The 13,562-nt window shown below is 47.8% G+C and overlaps 2 protein-coding genes across 13 annotated transcripts in view; one reads left to right on the forward strand and one right to left on the reverse strand.

The window, feature by feature from the left end:
• Positions 1–12,695, reverse strand: part of PPP2R3C (protein phosphatase 2 regulatory subunit B''gamma) — a 33,626-nt gene extending 20,931 nt beyond the window's left edge. Inside the window, exons 1-5 of one of the 3 annotated variants that reach the window (XM_006258741.4) lie at positions 12,606–12,695; positions 6,624–6,751; positions 3,003–3,107; positions 1,590–1,702; positions 482–579 (exon numbers count right to left, since the gene is read on the reverse strand). In XM_006258741.4, the coding sequence (XP_006258803.1) occupies positions 482–579; positions 1,590–1,702; positions 3,003–3,107; positions 6,624–6,751; positions 12,606–12,654 (493 nt within the window). In that variant the 5' untranslated portion in view covers positions 12,655–12,695. Of the gene's footprint in view, positions 1–481; positions 580–1,589; positions 1,703–3,002; positions 3,108–6,623; positions 6,752–12,330; positions 12,410–12,585 lie in introns of those variants that run through there. The other 2 variants (XM_014611272.3, XM_059723059.1) reach the window with 2 other exon arrangements.
• A 66-nt stretch (positions 12,696–12,761) lies between these two features.
• The window catches only part of PRORP (protein only RNase P catalytic subunit), an 88,486-nt gene continuing 87,685 nt past the window's right edge, over positions 12,762–13,562 (forward strand). For 2 of the 10 annotated variants that reach the window (XM_019488747.2, XM_059723054.1), the window contains exon 1: positions 12,896–13,286. The gene's annotated coding sequence lies outside the window, so the exon portion shown is untranslated. Of the gene's footprint in view, positions 12,824–12,892; positions 13,353–13,562 lie in introns of those variants that run through there. The other 8 variants (XM_059723050.1, XM_059723055.1, XM_059723052.1 and 5 more) reach the window with 8 other exon arrangements.

Here is a 13,562-nt window from a genome sequence, read left to right on the forward strand (position 1 = left end):
GAACAAAACAAAATTTGTTACAAAACAACAGTGACTACAGATTCTTACCAAGCCTGTGAGTTCTTGCAGTTCTCTACACAACTTAAACATAGAAAGGAAGAAAACTAAAACCAAAATTTAACTGTTTAGAGAACAGCATAGGGCACTTGAGTCACCTGTTCACTTCTTTTCTCTGCATGTGGTGTCAATTTGAAGTGCATTTAGCAGGAATTCAAGGTAAGAATGAGCTAGAAAGGTGCATTTCAAACCCATATGGAACCTGCCAATTATATTACATGAATTTAAATCTTTTTCTCCTATAATACAAGTCAGGAAAAAAGGATGCAATAGAAGGATGGGATCTCAAGAGTCAGATCATGCTACTCTTGAAGAGGACAGCAGTTGCCCTTCTGGACTTCAAAGGATGCATGCTGGTACATTAAAATTTAAATGGCCCTGAAAATGAAAACAAATATCACCGAAGAAAGAAACTTCTACTGACCTTTTCTCATTACATAATTGAAGAACTGCATGATAGATATCCTTCCATAAGGATCATTGTGGAGTAACTTAGCAAAGACTTTGGCTGTGAAGAACTGCCTATAAAATTAAAACAAAACAGCACTAAAACTCTCCAAGCCTAATTATGCTGCACTGAATGACTTATGCAACCATGGTGGCCCCAACTGACTAAAATTCTTTTGAATATTTTAATAGGATAAGTTGTGCTCATTTTCTTGCAGTAACAAGGTTTGAAAATGATGGGACAAATTTGAAATCTCAGTCACAGTGTGAGTAGACTTTTGTAAATTTTATAATATGAATGTACAACATGACTACACAACAAAATAAGAGACTATGAAATCAGCCAGAATTTCAGACAGAGTTGTCTGATGCTCTACAGTGAAAGAAACAGAACCCTGAAGGGTGTGACACTAGCCATGCCATGTCCAGCCTTCTCATTAGGCCCAGATATTTCCCCATAATATCAAACTCTATGTATTTTTACAGAAAGTAAAGTGCGCACCATGAGATCTCTAAGGCACCAGAGCTAAGTTCAGTATAATGACCAGTGCGCTACCTTCTATGACTGCTGCTTCCAAGAGATGCTTTCTGTTGACTGAATGGTGCTCAGGTCCTTAGAGCATCTTAATTCCATTCAGTTTGAAATCTGTTTTAGCAGCTTCCAGTCTCCATATTTACGATGACAGATGCAAACTGAACTACCCGACTACTACCTACCTGTTCCTGGGTGCTAGCTTGCTCCTTGCCCGGCCAGACAAGCTGGGCTGCTATACTAGGTGTTCCTTGCCTTCAATGGTGCGGAAAAAGCAGGATTATTTATCTTGACACTGCAGATGGAGTTTCCTTCCTAACCCCATGAGCGCTGCAAATTTTCTGGACATCATATTTACTATTAGAAACATACTTCTGTTATATATATCCCCTCTTAATGAAAATGCAACAGCATCACAAATATTCTACCACTTGATCTGATATTCTGTGTTTCAGACACCAGCGGTAACATTCTTATCTGAATTCTTATCACCATTTCTCACTACTGAGTAAAGTGAATCCTAGTAAAAATGTACTAGATGAAAGAGCCTTACTTGCACTTGGGTCCAGCTTTCTCACCAACTTTCAAGAAGTTTTCATAATTGATCATTGCTTCCTCCCCAATCATAGGCAGTGTCTGATGTTTGTCCAGAAGAAACCACAAATTCTTAAAAAGTTTTGAGAAATATCACTTAACAGATATTGAACACACTCGAAGAGATTGTCTAAGAGAATATCTTCACTGAAGTTAACTTTAGAAAATGATGCACAGATTTGAGCACAGTGGTTGACTTAGCTTGGGTGAGAGCTGCACAGAGCAAAAACATACTGGACTGCGTTCACCTGACTGCTTTCACACACATCACTGTGTATTACTAGATGCAGGGGTGGGCAAAATGCAGGGGTGGGCAGATTCAACCGGCAGCTGGACTCCATTTCCCAACAGTCCCCACATTGCTGCGGCCAGTTTCCATGGCAACCCCAGCAGTGGTGGCACTGTGATAACATGGGGCCAGCATTTCCAAGGAGACCGGCCCTAGCAGCGTTGGCAGGGCACGTGGCTGGGTGGAGAGCTGCTCCAGGACGAGGATCTTGCAGTGATTAACAGCTTGGTCCACAGCTTAGGCACAGCCACAATCCGCTGCCTGCATGCCCATGCCCCGGGCGTGCAGGCAGCGAATCACAGCTCTGCACCAGCTCTGGACCACACTGTCACCACTGCAAGATCCAAGACCCAACCCTGGAGCAGCTCCCCACCCTGCCCAGTGCTGCTGGGGCTGGTCTCTGTGGAAATCCCGGCCCTGCACTGTCACCATGCCACCGCTGCTAGGGTCTCCATGGAAACCAGTCACAGCAACATGGGAAGGGGCTGCTGGGAAATGGAGTCTGCTGTGGGCCAGACTTTGTCCACCCCTGTACTAGGGCTTCTGAAGTCATATTCTATCGTTTATAATAAGTGAACCATTCTAAGATTCACCACAGTGAATTTGTCGGAAGAACTGTTTGTCTTTTGGTCACAAAGGGGAACTGACAGAAGGCACTGGACAATATCAGCATTAGAGTGGCTTAGTTTTCACTCAAACAACAAAGCATGTAGGTTACTATCTCAGATATAAACAGCACTTAGGCTTTAGGCTTGGTTTGGATAGGGCTGATTCTGCCTAGAGCAGGAGATTGGATTAAATGACCTTCCAGCCCTACTTCCCTATGATTCCACAACTGGCCAACTAGCTCATGTGTTTACTCCCCCTCCATGAGAACACACACCACCACAACTAGAAATGAAAAATGTGTGACAGGAGCCAGATTAGTAATGTTAGTTGCATAGAAGTCCAAGTTAACTCTGCAGTGAAGATGGGCATTAAAAGCACATTAAAAATACACACACACACACACACACACACACACACACACACACACACACACACACACACACACACACACACACACACACACTGCCTTCTTACCTGCAGCTCTTCATTATCCAACAGCTCTCTACTTTTTCTCTGCAGAAAAACTGCTCTAGATTCTTCTCGTAATTTCTGTAGCAAGACTTCATCCTCAGCTGGCAGCTAAAAATAATTACAGTGTTGTCATTATATATAATGCAGTAGTACTCCTAAGCTCTAGTCAGAACTGGGGCCATATTTTCTGCTAAGAATGGCATCAGCATACCAGCACAGAGGACACTGACTTGCAAAGAGCTTACATAATATGTAAGGTATGATGAATACATCAAAAAATGAGAAAGGAGTATGATGTTACCATCTCTTTATTATACATGGCCAACACATTTCCATAGGGAGAATATACTTTTTGCAATACAAGCTGGAATTACATTAGTTACAGAGCCAACGTTTTCTCAGGAACTTAATTTCTATTCTCATGAAAGATTAATGAATAAAAAATGCCTCAAGTCATTGTCTCTTATTGCTTTTTGGTTTATATTCTAACTGGGCTGCTGCTGTGCTATACATGCACCATTTCATGTTCTAAAGTGTGGTGCCATGGGCAACTGGTGCCTCCTGAGTCTAGGGTAGCACCAGCGGCTGACAGCCAACCATGGGGAGGGGCCTCCTAGCAGCCAATTGCCAACCCCGGAAGTGCTGGCAGGAAAACCAGAAGTGTTTCTCTTGGCACCCCGACTCTTCGGCCAGCACCAATCTCAGGGGGGGCACCGGCCAGCAACGCCTATGTGTGGTGCTACTACATGTTAAATAATAACCAACAGCAAAATGAAGATAACCTGAAAGCCTTAAAAATATATAGCCTTTTCAAGGTGCAAATTTCATATTATTGCTTCATTGTCTCATACTTCAGTGTGCCATACTTCTGTTACTAGAACCTGACCGTGCATGAGATCTGAGAATTCTTGTATAGAAAAATGTGACTCCAATGTCTACCTTTAGTAAAAAAACAGTATTAATTATTAGTAGAGATCTGAGTTTTCCATTTCCCGCAGAAAAATGTGGATTTTCTCCTTTAAAAAGAAAAAAACCTAGGAAACTGCAAGTTTCCCCTAGCAGGCTGGCAAAGCTGCAGCCTGCAAGGGGCTGCTTGGGGCTGGGGTGAACAGGAGAAGGGTGATCAGAGGCAAGGGGCACCATGTGCATTTGTACACACATGCACATGGCTGGCAATACAACCAGGCAGCGTGGTGGAGAGTAACTCTCTGTAGGTAATTCTGGGAGGAGGGGCATAGGCAATGCATGGAGAGGCACAGTGGAGGGCATAACGTGTGGGAAGATTGAAGCAGCAATGGCTTGCATCAAGCCTGCACAGTGAGGGATGGTGTGGGGCAGGGTTGGTGGTGCTGCCCAGCCGGGGCAGTATACGGTGCTCGGGGACAAAGCAGTCAGGAATACGTGGCTGCAGGGTCCAGTTGGGGAGTGAGACAGAGCCATTGGTGACTCACCTGGGGAGGTGGCAGAGGCAGCTCCCCACCACTGTGCACACTCGTGGGGAGGGGTCAGGCCCATAGGTGACATGATGGGGGGCCATGGAGCACTTCTGCACCCACATCAGGGCATGGGGCTGCAGCCTGGCCAGAGTGGCACTGGGCAGGAGCTGCCTCTGCAGCCCAGTGGCTGGGACCCAGAACAGGAGGGTGAAGCAGGCCTGAGAGGCTTGGTGCTGCTGCTGCTGGGAGTGCCATGCCACCATGGCTGCCCAGGTAAGGTGCTGTAGTGGCGGTGCAGAATTGTACCCCCTCCACTAAGGCAGCAGACAGGGCGTGCCTCACTTTGATGGCCATGGCAGCACAGTGCTTCTGGTGCAGTGGCACCAGTAGCACCAAGCCTCCCCACCCTGCTCCAGGTCAGAGAATTTTGTATTTTTAACAGAAAAAAACAGGATCCCTGATTATTACTTTGCACTGGAGTATATTTTAACTTGATTGATGAAGAACTCCAAGAAGACTAACACAAATGAAAGGCAGATACAGGCATTCTCTGCTACAATATGAACGACTGTTATTATTAGAGATCAAGGCTCCTGGTTGGTCAGTGGGAGCTAGAGCCACAATATCTCAGTGTTGTAACATTTAACTTTAAGGCACCCTGAGTTAGGTGACTAGGCTCGCCTGTACAACGTATGAGAATACTTAGGCACTGAAAAAGGGACACACACATTAATAAAAAAGAATGAACATATCTAAGGTAGCTAGTAGGTAGCCTTCTTGTAGGTAACTACCTAAATTAGTTCAATCCTTGCATGCAAAACCTACATTACTGCTACAAGCAGATGCATAACTGCCCATTTCCTGACATCACTGAGCACTTTCATCCCTGACACTTGACAGGATTCTCAAACTAAGCATTATCCTGCCTATTCGACTTGCTAGATCCACACCATTAGGCATTCCCGAAGCATGCCTACCGGGTAAGACCTCACAGAAAACACAAGGCGCACCTTCCCCTGTTTCTGTCCAACAGCCAGTACTTAGAGTACTCACATGGGATGTGGGAAATAGAGGTTACAAGATGATGTTCTCTGACTAATTTCCATTAGGGATTTAAACTTTGCTGTTCCGTTATTTAGGTCAGGGGTGTCAAACTCACCTTATGCCCCACACTGGATCCAGACCACAGGGCTCTTTGTGGGCCAGATCTAAACTGGGGCACAGGGCAGTGGCAGTGCCAGACACTGTGATAGCAGTAGGGCAAGTGGGGGGCAGCTGTAAGCAAGGAGCTGTGGTAGCAGCAGGAGAGGCAACTATGGGCCAGGATGCTGTTCTCTCTGGTGGAGGCAGCACAAACAGTGGTGGGCCAAGCACCTGCAGGGTGAGCAACAGCTATGTCATGCTGCCCTCACTTGCCCCTTCTGCTGCCCATGGCCTTGTCCACTTGGGCCCCAGAGCCCTAGATTCTGCAGCAGGCCATGCCCACCCCAACTAGCCATGCTCCCAAATTCCCTAGCTAATCAGTAGCCTGACATGCTAGCTGGAGCAGCCCTACAGCCAGATCTGAACTGCAGGTTGGATATTTGACATCCCCATCATAGCTGAATGCCTTAACCACTGGCCTGTCGGGTATTTGGAAGCACACTTCTTTCACTCTTCTGCTGAAGCTTGTTCTAATTCTTGAATATAAATTCTTGAATAGTCTCTGGAACAGGGACGGGAAGCCAGGTCTCCTATACGAGTGCCTTAACTATCCAGCCTGGAGCCATAAAACCACTGTGATAAGCCTATAACTATACTCAAACCAAATGATTGACAGCTTCTGCAGATTCTCAGAAAAGATGGCTCATACCTTCAAAACAAATGCTATTCGTGACACCAGGAATACCAATTCAAGACCAACAAAGATGGAAAAGGAAGAGAAAGAAAAAAATGAATTACTTTAGTAGGCTTGGCTACTGAAGAATATAACCAATCAAATGTAGTGCTAGGAAACTAGTTCATGGCATAATCAGCATATAGTTTCATGAGACTGATTAAATCTATACATGAGGACACAGAAACACACTGCAAAATAAAGCTGTCACATTTTGATCCAATTAAGCTCTTGGGATTAAAATGCCAGTATTAAAAAGTAAGGTTTTTTATTCTTGAAAGGAATATCCTTAGGTTTGGATACAACACTTACCCTGTAATAAAATCGTGGTATGTTCAGATATGATATATTAAAACTTTTTCTTCCTCCTTTCCATTCCATGTAGTATTTGGTAAACAACTCCATTTCTTCATCTTTCAGTTCTTGTTCACTTCTTTTTGCTGGTCAATACAGAACAAAACGTCTTACGTGCCTGGGATACAGTGTATTTCAGTTACTTATTTATGTATTAATATGCATACTGATCACATGGACCTTTTGTAAGAAAATCCACATGGATTTTTATATAATTGCATTATTCTAATATAATAAAAGCCTTACCGCTTCTGTCTGTGTCTCTGTCTGTCCGTAACGCTCCGGGCCAACTGCGCATGCATGGCCCAGAGCCTCACAGACGAAGAGACAGCCAGCCAGCTGTAGGACATGAAGGCGGGGTGTGCCCCCAATGCCTGGTCCCTGTGTGGCACTCTGCAGCTGCATGTCACCCCCCACATGCCCTGCACCACACCACACCACAGGGCTAAGCCCCACGCTGTGTGGCCGCGGCTGCAGCCGAGGGGGGCTCCCCCCACCGTGGCCACTCCCCATGCTCTGCATCAACCCCGAGTGCTCTGTGCCACAACCAGCAGACACTCCCCATGCCGTGGCCACTCCCCACACCATGCCCCACAGGCACGCAACACCGCTCCACCCCATGCACCCTGTACCACACCCTGGGTCCACTCCCCATACCACACAGCCTCAGCCAGCAGGTGCTCCTCCCCCGCGCGGAACCATGCACCATGACCCCCCCCCATGCACTCTGTGTCATCCTGGAGCTGCTCCCCATGCCATGTGGCCACAGCCGGTGGGCATTCCCCATGCCATGCCCCACCCTGTGCACCCCCACCCCCACCAGCATGTGGCCTGCACTACACCCTGGGGCTGCTCCCCATGCTACACAGCCATCATCCCTACAAGGAGAGACCAAGCCCTACGAGGAGAGACTAGAGAAACTGGACCTTTTCAGCCTCCGCAAGAGAAGGTTGAGAGGCGACCTTGTGGCTGCCTATAAGTCCATCATGGGGGCACAGAAGGGAATTGGTGAGTATTTATTCACCAAGGCACCCCCGGGGGTTACAAGAAATAATGGCCACAAGCTAGCAGAGAGCAGATTTAGATTGGACATTAGGAAGAACTTCTTCACAGTTCGAGTGGCCAAGGTCTGGAACGGGCTCCCAAGGGAGGTGGTGCTCTCCCCTACCCTGGGGGTCTTCAAGAGGAGGTTAGATAAGCATCTAGCTGGGGTCATCTAGACCCAGCTCTCTTTCCTGCCTATGCAGGGGGTCGGACTCGATGATCTATTGAGGTCCCTTCCGATCCTAACATCTATGAACCTATGAATCATGAACTCCCCACACCATGGGTGCTTCTTGCGCCACCCCCTGCGGCTGTGCTCTACCCTGCCACTGTGCAGCCATGCCCCATGTTTCTTCATGCGCAGAGCAGCTGGGGGGGGAGGGGGTGCGGCTGCGGGGGGGGGCTGGACGCAGAGCAGCAGGGAGAGCTGGGCATGATCCAGAGCAGCAGCAGCAGCAGGGGGGTGGGTGCAAGGCAAGACCCAGAGTAGCAACTGGTGGGGGGGAGCCCACAGGGCAAGATGCTGGTCTCTATCCCCAGCCCTTCCCCCCCTGCCCGGTCATTTATGCCGGGCATTTTACTAGTTTTTAATAACTAAGGTCACTGTGAGCCACATCTTGCACAAGGGTTAAACCACTTAAACTGGAGCATAAATATCCAGCACTTATATAATATATCCAGGGCCCTGCAGAAGGATGAGTTGAAGGGGGCATGGTTATGACCACAGATCTGCATTTTACATTTGCAATGGAAAAACATGGATTTTGTCCTTTAAAGGAGAAAAATGTGGGTTTTCTTCTTTAAAGGAAAAAAACACCTGCAAACTGTGGGTTTCTCCTTGCAGGCTGGCAGTTTCAGCCTGTAAGGGGCTGCTTGGGGCTGGGGGAGTGGGACACAAGGGGTGCCACATGAATATTCCTGCACACACATGCACAGGGCAGCTAGGCAGTGTGGCAGAAAGCAGCCCGCTCAAGGTAAGTCTATGGGGGCAGGGAGGGCATAAGCGATGCGTCGTGGGGCAAAGGAGTACAGGCAACATGGAGTGGGGGTGCACGCGCACCCCCAGATTTCTGTGCCCACAGCAGAGTGTGGGGCTGCAGACTGGGTAGACCAGCTCTAGCCAGGAGACCCTCTGTGGCCCAAGAGATAGGACCTGGCATGAGAGGGAGCACTGTGCTGCCATGGCTGCCAAGGTAAGGCACCCCCTGCCCACCCAGCGGTAGCAGGGGGCACAACTCTGCACCACCACCACACCTTGTCTTGGTGACCATGGCAGTGTGACGTTTCCTCCCACACTGGGTCCTGGCCACTGGTCCACAGAGTTGGTCCAGCCCAGTTACAGCCCAGCAACCAGCTGTGGGTGGAGAAATCTGGAGTGGGGGGAGGGAACATCCCCCCCCATGTTGCCTGTGCCCCACCGAGGAGCACCTGTACCTCTCCTATGCATTACCTGTGCCCATACCTCCCTTCCCCCAACAGCCACCCTGTTCTCCACCTACCCACTCCCTTCCTTGCACGCTCAGGGGCTGGGGGTAGAGGGCAGTGGGTTGATAGTGAGGGCACTAAGAGCTAGGGGACTGTAGGTCAGCAGCAAGGCTATAGGTTGGGAGGAAGGGGCAGTGGCATGGGCAGGGCATCAGCATATCAGGGCTGCTCAGCACCACAAAGCAGCAGGGGGACAGCTGCAACTAGATCTGCGTTGTGGTGAGCAAAGGGGCTGGAGGGGAGCTCTGATTTTCTATGATAAAAACTGTAAAATCAAATGCTAAATTATATAGGCTTTTTGAATTTATTTTATTCTAATGATTAAGGCACTAGTAGGCTTCCAAAACCGCTTAAAAATTGTAAATGTATCACTAAAAATTGTGTTAACTTGATACCTATCTATATATGGGGCATTTCATTTCAATTGCAGAAAAATGTGAATTTTGGAGGGGGTTTAATCAGAGATTTGGGGGTTTTAAAACAGAGAAAACCAGGATCCCTGATTATGACTGGCATAGCTAGGGAGCAGTAAGATCTCCCACTGAACTTTCAAATTAGGCTCCTTAAAGAATTGTATTACCCCTGGCTGTGGCAAAACAGGTGCCTAGTTTCCACTGTAGGTGACTCAGAGTCTGAGATTATAGTCCAATTTCCCTATGGATGCTCATTTTTGAGGGTTTCCAAAACTACTATGACACCCTGGAAGAAAGATCATGGTAGTTTTTCCAGTATGAAAGTCAAGGGTTTTTTGCTCTTTGTGGCAAAAAATACTAAAGGAGACAAGGGCAGATCCCACATTTGCATTTAGCGCAACTCTTTGCACATAATTTAAGTGAGGAGTCTAACTAAACTTGCTATAAACATATACAGAATATTAACTAATTTACAAGGGTGTAGGTTGTAGCCATATTGATCTAATGAATTAGTTAGGCAAGGTTATTTGGATAAATCCAACATCTTTTATTAGACCAACTAAATAGTTGGAAAAGATTTTCTTAGCAAACTTTTGGGTTTAAAAACCCTTCGTCAGGCTGAGGAACCATCTACAGTTAGTGTGTGCTCTTCCTGGATGGAATGAATAGTAAAGAAGCCAGAGGCTGGTGTGCACGCAAGAAAGGTGGCCAGTGAAAATGTAAAATGAGGAGTCAGTGGGTGAGAGAGAGGCTGGGGGAATGAATGTAGCAGGTAAATAGCAGAGAGGTACCTAGAGAGTCAGATGCCAGGCAGGCTGTAGTGTGTCATAAATCCAATGTCTATATTTAGTCCATGATTATTTTGTATCCAGGAGGCTGATGAAGTGCAGTTCATAGGCTTGTCTGTGAAAAGTGTTTTGTAAATTCCCTTTGAAGATTAGAACTGAGAGCTTGGAGAGAGAGTAGTTTTCTTGTGAGAAATGTATCTCCACAGGTAATTGGGTATTATTGTCATTGATAGATTTCCAGTGTGCATTCAGTCTGGTGTGCAGTAGTTGTTTGGTCTCTCCTACATATCTTCCATCATGGCATTTGGTGCATCAGATGAAATATATTACGTTTCTGGAGGTGCAGCTGTAAAATCCAGGAATGCTGATTTTTTCCTGTTGTGGGGTGTAGTAACTGTGAAGGTGGTGGAGATGTGTTGGCAGGTTTTGCATTTCTTGTTATAGCATGGTCTGTATCCATTCGGTGTGTTTTAGGCGGTAGGAACTTTGCTTCTGGAGATGAGGTTAGCGAGGTTTGGTGCTTGTTTAAAGGCTAGGATGGGTGGTTCTGAGAAGATCCCTTTAAGAACTGGATCTCCTTCTAGTATGGGTTGCAGCTGTTTGAAGATTTTCCATATAGGTTCGAGGGAGGAGTGATATGTCATAACCAGTGGCCTGTAATTCATGGGGGTTTTCCTTCTATACTGCAGCAATTCTTCATGTGGTATCCAGGTGGCTCTTTCTAACACGTGATCTCTCTCTCTGGAGTGTTCTTGCTGAGTGAAAGCCTTTTCGAGATTTGTGAGGTGGCAATCCTGGGTGTTCTCCTCAGTGCAAATTTGGTGGTATCTGAGGGTTTGGCTGTATATCACAGCTTTCTTGGTGTGTTTAAGGTGATTGCCAGTTCTGTGCAGATATGTATGTTGGTCTGTGGGTTTCTTGTACAACGTGGTCTTTATTTTACTATTCTGGATACTGATAGTTGTGTCTAAAAAGGACATGTTGGTGCTGAAGTACTCAAGAGATAGTTGGATGGAGGGGTGATGACTGTTGAATTTCTGATGGAACTCAATCAGAGATTGCAGGTTTTCAGTCCAAATGATGAAGGTATCAGTATAATTTAAGCATAGCAAGGGTTTGATGGTACAGTCCCTGAGGAATTCTTCTTCCAGATTCTCTCACAAGAAAACCACTCTCTCTCTCTCCAATCTCTCAGGTTTAATCCTTAAAGGGAATTTACAAAACACTTTTCATAGATGAGCCTATGAGCTTCACTTCATCAACCTCCTGGATACAAAAAATCATGGACTAAATATAGACATTGGATTTATGACACATTATAACCTGCCTGACATCTGACTTCCCAGATACCTCTCCACTATTTACCAGCTTCAATCATTCCCCATTCCCCCTTGCCCCCCCAGCCCATCTCTCACCCACTGACTCCTCATTTACATCTTCACTGACTGCCTATCTTCCATCCAGGAAGAGCACACACCAACTGCAGATATTTCCTCAGCCTAAGGGTTTTTAAACCCAAAAACCTGCTAAGAAAAAAAATTCCAGCTATTTAGTCTACTAAAAGATATCAGATTTACCCAAAGAACCTTGTCTAACCAACTTAAAACAGTTTTACATCTAGTGCTGCTAGAAATAGGGATTATCTAACAGGTAGAGCTTGGTTTTATACATACTTGACTTATAATCAAAGAACATCTCTTGTTCCTGAAACCAGACCCTTAAGGGAAATTACAATCCTAAAATTATTCCCCACCGTGAAGGCTCAGTGTGGGTTTATGGGCACTCGTTCCATTTCCAAAGAAAATCATCAGAAAAACTGCATGGGGTTAGATTTTGTGAGCAAGTTAATATAACTAAAAACAAAGTGTGAAGCTCTCATCTGGAAGAAAAGGCACAGGACTAGTCATATAGGAGGATTTAACAACAACTACGCACTATTTTTGTATCCCGTTACAAATTCACGAGCTCTTTGCCCATGCGCACAGAGCCGAGAGGGCGCTGGGACCCGGCTCAACGACCCCCAGAGCCCCCCAGCCAGACCCCGCCTATGCGGGAGCCGCACGCGCGCCCCGCTCAGCCGCTGCTTTTTGCTCTTTCCTCCAGGTCCTCAGCAAGGGGGCAGGCGCACTACGCATGCGCGCACGGGGCCTGCCGGCAGGACCTGCTACGCTACTGCCACCCCGCGCCGACCTTCTCACGCCTCCACTCACTGCCGGGACGGGCCGCAATCCGGCCCTTCAGCGCCTGTCTCCACTCCATGCCCCGAATCCGCCTCCCGCTCTAGCCACCGCGCATCCGGGCTACTGTGCCCACATGATGTGGCCCGCTACCACCGCCATCTTAGGGGCTGCCATGCCTCCCTGCGTCACGTGCCCAGCACGACCCTAACTCTTGCCCACAATCAAGATGGAGTCCAAAGGCCACTAAGGTGATTCTAAGACGCCCTCCTTTCATAGGATCCCGGCGGTCACGTGCACAATACCCTCTTCCGTGAAGGAGTTCGGCGGGAGCTCCGATTGGCTGAGAGGCTCTAGCTTGAAAAGTCTGCTGGGTACAGACCGCTCGGCCGGCTCTAGCGCTTCGGTGGGAGTTTAGCAGTGGTGATAGGTTGGTGCTTGCCACGCATGGGCTCGGGTCGGTCAGTGGGCAGTTTTCAGCGAGTGCGCAATCGGCGCAAACTCCAGCTCCAGCTCGCTTTGCGCTACGATGGGGTGCACATGTTCCGCCGCCGCCTCACGTTGCATGCCGAGCACTAGCTTTTCCGGAGGTGGGGTGAGGCCGCCGAGACCTGCCTTGGCTGCGGATCCACGTGGGTGGCGGAGGGGCCAGGGATCGGCTCCCGGCCTCTGCCCTGCACCGAGCGGGCGGCGTCGACACGCACAGCTTGGATGGTAGTTACCTCGAGTTAGCGCCCTGGCTCCCTCGGTGGTCTCGGGGTTCATTCGGGCTCTTCACAGGTACTGAGCGCAGGCCCATGGGCTTGGGGCCCAGGATCCCAGCACAGCAGGCTTGTCTTGGGGCAGGACCCGGCCTGTTTTTAGCCCAAGCAGGTGCTGGCGAATGTGAACGACCCCGGGTAGTCTGAGGTGTTTGATGCAGTGATGACCCCATGTCCCTCAGCAGGTTGATCGCCTTGTTTGTCCTCCTTGGCATATTGAGCTGCAGGT

Source organism: Alligator mississippiensis, chromosome 2, assembly GCF_030867095.1.
Source record: "Alligator mississippiensis isolate rAllMis1 chromosome 2, rAllMis1, whole genome shotgun sequence".
NCBI classification, from domain to species: domain Eukaryota; kingdom Metazoa; phylum Chordata; order Crocodylia; family Alligatoridae; genus Alligator; species Alligator mississippiensis.